Source organism: Priapulus caudatus, unplaced genomic scaffold (genome assembly GCF_000485595.1).
Source record: "Priapulus caudatus unplaced genomic scaffold, Priapulus_caudatus-5.0.1 Scaffold1493, whole genome shotgun sequence".
Classification (NCBI taxonomy): Eukaryota; Metazoa; Priapulida; class Priapulimorpha; order Priapulimorphida; family Priapulidae; genus Priapulus; species Priapulus caudatus.
In genome coordinates, this window is record NW_014578554.1 from 29,820 (window position 1) to 34,850 (window position 5,031).

General features: G+C 48.2%; 1 protein-coding gene across 1 annotated transcript in view; it reads right to left on the reverse strand.

The window, feature by feature from the left end:
• LOC106816809 (trichohyalin-like) overlaps positions 1-5,031 on the reverse strand; it is a 34,547-nt gene that overhangs the window by 8,821 nt on the left and 20,695 nt on the right. The window contains exons 4-6 of the mRNA XM_014821440.1: positions 4,511-4,815; positions 3,671-3,775; positions 3,205-3,413 (exon numbers count right to left, since the gene is read on the reverse strand). Of these exons, the coding sequence (XP_014676926.1) occupies positions 3,205-3,413; positions 3,671-3,775; positions 4,511-4,815 (619 nt within the window). The remainder of the gene's footprint in view (positions 1-3,204; positions 3,414-3,670; positions 3,776-4,510; positions 4,816-5,031) is intronic.

The following is a 5,031-nucleotide window of genomic DNA, read 5'->3' on the forward strand; positions in this document are numbered from 1 at the left end:
CACCAGCTTTCTCCCCTCTCCTGCTTCACCACCCTTCTCGTCTTCTTCCCCTCTTCCTCCCCACCAGCTAGTCTCCTTCTCCCCCTCCTCCTTCTCCCACCAGCTTCTCCCCCTCTCTCGCTCCTCCTCCACCATGATTCTTCGCCCGTCTCCCCCCTCCTCCTTCTCCACCAGCCATTCTCCCCGCTCCTCCTTCTGCCACCACGTTTCTCCCTCTCCCCTCCTCCTTCTCCACCAGCCTTCCCCCATCCTCCTTCTCCCTCCTCCCCTCCTACCTCCTCCACCGAGCTCTCCCTCCCTTCCTTCTCCACCACTTCTCCCTTCTCCCCGCTCCTCCCTTCTCCATCAGTTTGCTCCCCCCTCCTTCTCCACCACCTTCTCCCTTCTCCCCTCCTCCTTCCCACCACTCCCCCCTCCTCCTTCTCCACCACCTCTCCCCTCTCTCCCTCCTCCTCTCCACCACCTCTCCGCTTCTCCCCCTCCCCTTTCTCCACTCCTCCTTCTCCTACCACTTCTCCGCCTTCTTCCCCCTCCTCCTCCTCCACCAGCTTCTCTCCCTTCCTTCTCCCTTCTCCCCCCCTCCTTCCCCACAGCTTCTCACCCTCCTCACTTCTTCCCTCTCTCCGCCCCTCGCTCCTTCTCCACCAACTTCTCCCCTCCTCCGTTCTCCCCAGCCTTCTCCTTCTCACCCCTCCTCTCTTCTCCACCAGCATTCTCCCTCCCTCTTCTCCACAGCTTCTCCCTTCCCCCTCCCCTTCTCCACCAGCTTGCTCACCCTCCTCACTTCTCCACCACCTCTCCCTTCTCCCCCTTTCCTCGTCCACCAGCTTCTCCTTGCTCCCCCTCATCCTTCTCCACCACAGCTTCTCCCTCCTCCTCCTCCACCAGCTTCTCCCCCCTCCCATCCTCTCCCACCGACCTCCCTCCTTCCCCTCCTCGCTTATAGTGTCCAGATCCCTATGTGCAGAATAGTTGTCACATTTTCCCTCCTCTGCAGCCCTTCCGAATCTCTTCCTCCTCCAGCTCTACGTTCGAGTCTCATAGTCTCAAGGCCGGTCCTCTTCTCTCCTGAGCGCCTCCTTTCCTCCTCCTCCCCTGCGCAGCCCGTTCCTATTGCTCCTGTTCCTTCCTCTGTTCCAATTCGATTCTAAATGTGAAATGGTGTGTTAGTGAGGAGAGGGGGAAAGGAGATGGGAACAAGCTAAAAGGAAACGAGAACGGGAAGAGACGAAGGCAAAGAAAGACCGAGACACAGGCGGAAGGAAGGAAGAGCAATAACACAGCGAAGTGAATGAATAGATGGGAAGGAAGCAAGAGAGAAAAAAAAGAGAAGAGTTGGAAAGAAAGGAAAGTGAAAAGAAGACGAGAGAGAGAGAGAGAGAGAGAGAGAGAGAGAGAGAGAGAGCAAGAGAATAGGAAAGTGAAGGGTCTATAGAGAGGGAGATAGCGAATGAAGGAGGAAGGGAATAGCGCAAGAAGAAGGCAGGGAGATAGAGAAAAAAGAGGAGAGAGAATAGATGAAGGACAGGACGAGGGAGATAAAGAATGAAGGAGAGGAGATAGAGAAATAAAGAGGGAGGGTGATAGGAATGAAAGAGATGGAGAAGAGAATGAAAGAGAGGGGAGATAGCGAATGATAAGAGGCAGGGAGGATAACGAATGAAGAGGGAGGGAGATAGTGAAGCAGGAGGGAAGAGAGATACGAGAATGAAGAGGAGGGAGATAGAGAATGAAGAGAGGGAGAATAGCGAAATGAAGGGAGGGAGATAGGCGAATGAAGAGAAAGGGAGATCAAGAGAATGGAGAGAGGAGGGAGATAGCAAATGCAAGAGGGATGAGATAGAGAATAAAGGAGGGATGATAGCGATGAAAGGAGGATGAGATAATGAATGAAGAAAGGGAGGGAGATAGCGATCAGAAGAGGAGGGAGATAAAAGAATGAGGAGGACGGAGATAGAGAATGAGGAGTAGGGAGATAGCGGTAATGAAGAGGGAGGGAATAGAGAATAAATGGAGGTGGAGATAGCGAATTAGAAGGAGGAGATAGAGAATGAAGGAAGAGGGAGATAGAGATGAGGAGGAGGGAGATAGCGAGATAATGAAGGACGAGAGGAGATTAAAATGAAAGAAGGGAGGGAGATCGAGAAGAAGAGAGAGGGAGATAAAGAATGAAGAGGAGGGAATAGAGAATGAAGGAGGTAGGGAGATGCAAATGAAGGAGGGAGGAGATACGAAATAAAGGAGGAGGTGAACGGAATGAAGGAGGAGCCGAGATAGAGAAGAAGCAGGAGGGAGGAGATAGCGAATGACAGGAGAGAGGGAGATAGAGAATGGAGGAGGAGGAGATAGCGAATGAAGGAGAAGAGGAGATGAAAAAGTGAAGGAGGTAGGGAGATAGCAAAATGAACGGAGGAGGAGATAAGAATAAAGGAGGGAGGTGATAGCCGTAATGAAAGAGGGAGATAGGCGAATGAAGAGAAGAGGGAGATAGAGAATGGAGGAGAGGAGGGAGAAGCGAAATGAAGGAGAGAGGAGATAAACGAATCAAGGAGGAGCGGAGATAGAGACATGAAGAGAAAGAGGGAGATAAAGAGAAGAGGAGGGAGATAGAGAATGAAGGACGGTAGGAGATAGCAAATGAGGAGGGAGGGGATAGCGAAGAAAGTGAGGAGGGTGATAGCGAATGAGACGGAGCGAGAGCAGTAGCAGACTACGAAAGAGGGAGAGCGTAGACTAGACGAATTCGAACGGAGACGGGAGATAGTGAATGAAGGAGGGATGGACGATATATAAGGAGGGACGGAAAGAACTGGAAGGAGGGAGGATAGCCAAATGAATGATGGGAGGGAGATAGAGAATGAAGGAGGCAGGGAGATAGCGAATGAAGGAGGGAGGGAGATAGAGAATGAAGGAGGCAGAGAGATAGAGAATGAAGGAGGGAGGAAGAGAGAAGGACAGTAATAGACTACTGTATAAGCTGTATATTTCACAATGGTTTAATTTTCGCGAATTTCGCGAACGCGAAAATAACAAAACGCGAATAATTCATACTGAATAATAACAAATAATGCATAATTCACCGACCGCGAAATTAACCACTCGCGAAATTGTCCGTCAAGTCTGAATTCGCGAAAATATCTGTACGCGAAAAATATGGCGTATACAGTACATGCCCTGAACATCCTCTATGTAACTGACACACACCTAAGCTGCTGCTGCCTTTGCATCTCCAGCTCTGCATCATGATCGGCCTTTTCCCGCGCCAACCTCCTCTGCTCCTGCATCTTCTGCTTTGCCTCCTCCTCCTCGACCGCAGTGCTGTTGCCGCGGTAACCAGCAGCTGCGAGCTCGTCCGACTCCCTGCGCTTTGGCTCCTTTCGGCTGCTGGACGCCGATCGTCTTGACGATGAGGCCTGCGCAAACGACAAAAACGCAAGAGCGGAATTAGGTGACAAGTGAGCATGCTTGTCGCGCGTTCTTATGCTAAACCTAGCATCATGTACGTTGCATGCTGAGCTAGTAAATACGTTGCTTGTACTGCAATGGATTACATATTTCTATATTTTCACTCTAAATCTATTAAAATTTAAATAAATAAATAAATAAATATATATATATATATATATATATATATATTTAGATATTAAATAGATACAGATAATTTCTTCACCTTCACTTTATTTTCTTTCTCTTTGCTCTCCTTCTCTCGCTTCTTTCTGTCCGTATCACGTTTCGCTTGCGTCTCTCGCTCATGTTTCTCTCTAGTGCTCTTCTCCTAGATACACACACACACACACATATATATATATATAACTAGACAGAGGGCACTCACGGAGAGTGCATACCTCTGCCAGCATGTAACATGTATGTCTTATTATTGTATTGGCTGGCTTTTCGCTCGCTCGTAGCAGCCGCTCGTTGCTGCTGCTCGCTCACATGTACACGCTTGCTGGCTTGCTGCCCACTCGCTCGTAGCAGCCGCTCGTTGCTGCTGCTCGCTCACATGTACACGCTTGACGGGACGCGCTAATATCGATCGCGCCAACACACTAACACACTAACACTGACTGGCCTGCTGCTGGCTACACGAACACACACACGAATGCACGAGACCGATCACATAACCTCCGCCCTCCAACTCCGTTGGGCGGAGGTAATAATACATTTACGTATATATATATACGTATATCATGAGTTAGCAGATGTAATAGCAGATTAATCTGCTGATATTTAGATATTCATGTACATATACTCCAAACCTAACCAAAGATTACTGTGCTTACTACTATCTAAATCCTGTCGTATATGTAGAAACCCTAATCCTAACCTCACCCCTAACCTAACACGAACCTAATCTTAATCTCACTCTAAATCTAACCTAATCATAATATAAACGTTAATTATTAATTATTAATAATCGTTATATTAACCTAATTCTCATCCTTATCACTGCGGGAAAAACTGGGGCACCGACCAAAATAGAATCATGTTAACAACTTCATGGCATTACCTTGTCTCGTTTCTCCTTGACTCGGTTCTTCCTCTCCTGTTCGCGGTCCTTCTTCGTCTTCTCTAACTTCTCCTTGTCAGCTTTCTCTGTCTCGCGCACGTCTGTGGTCTTACTCGCCGCTGGCGCCTTCTTTGACCGACCGGACAAATTACCGGTCGGCCTCGCCGTAGATTTTTCAGTCTTCGTGGCTGGTGACTTTTTCTCCACCAGGGCAGCATGCGCGCTCTTTATCATTCGGTTTGTCTGGAGTTTCTTCGTTTTCTCCGATTCCGCCTTGCTCTTTGCCCGGGGTGGCGTCGGTTCATCTATGGTACAAATTTAAAAAACCGGATGCTCTATAACAACAGGTTACGACGCCGGGTGATGCAAAAACGTATCTCCTATTCCTACTATAGCAAGTAATGCAGGAAAGACAGTAACGGGCATAGTAACTAATAGGTAATTTGCATTTTCATAATTAGCATAATTAGCATTTCCATAAATTATATTTTCATTTATATTATAATTTATATTCATTTATA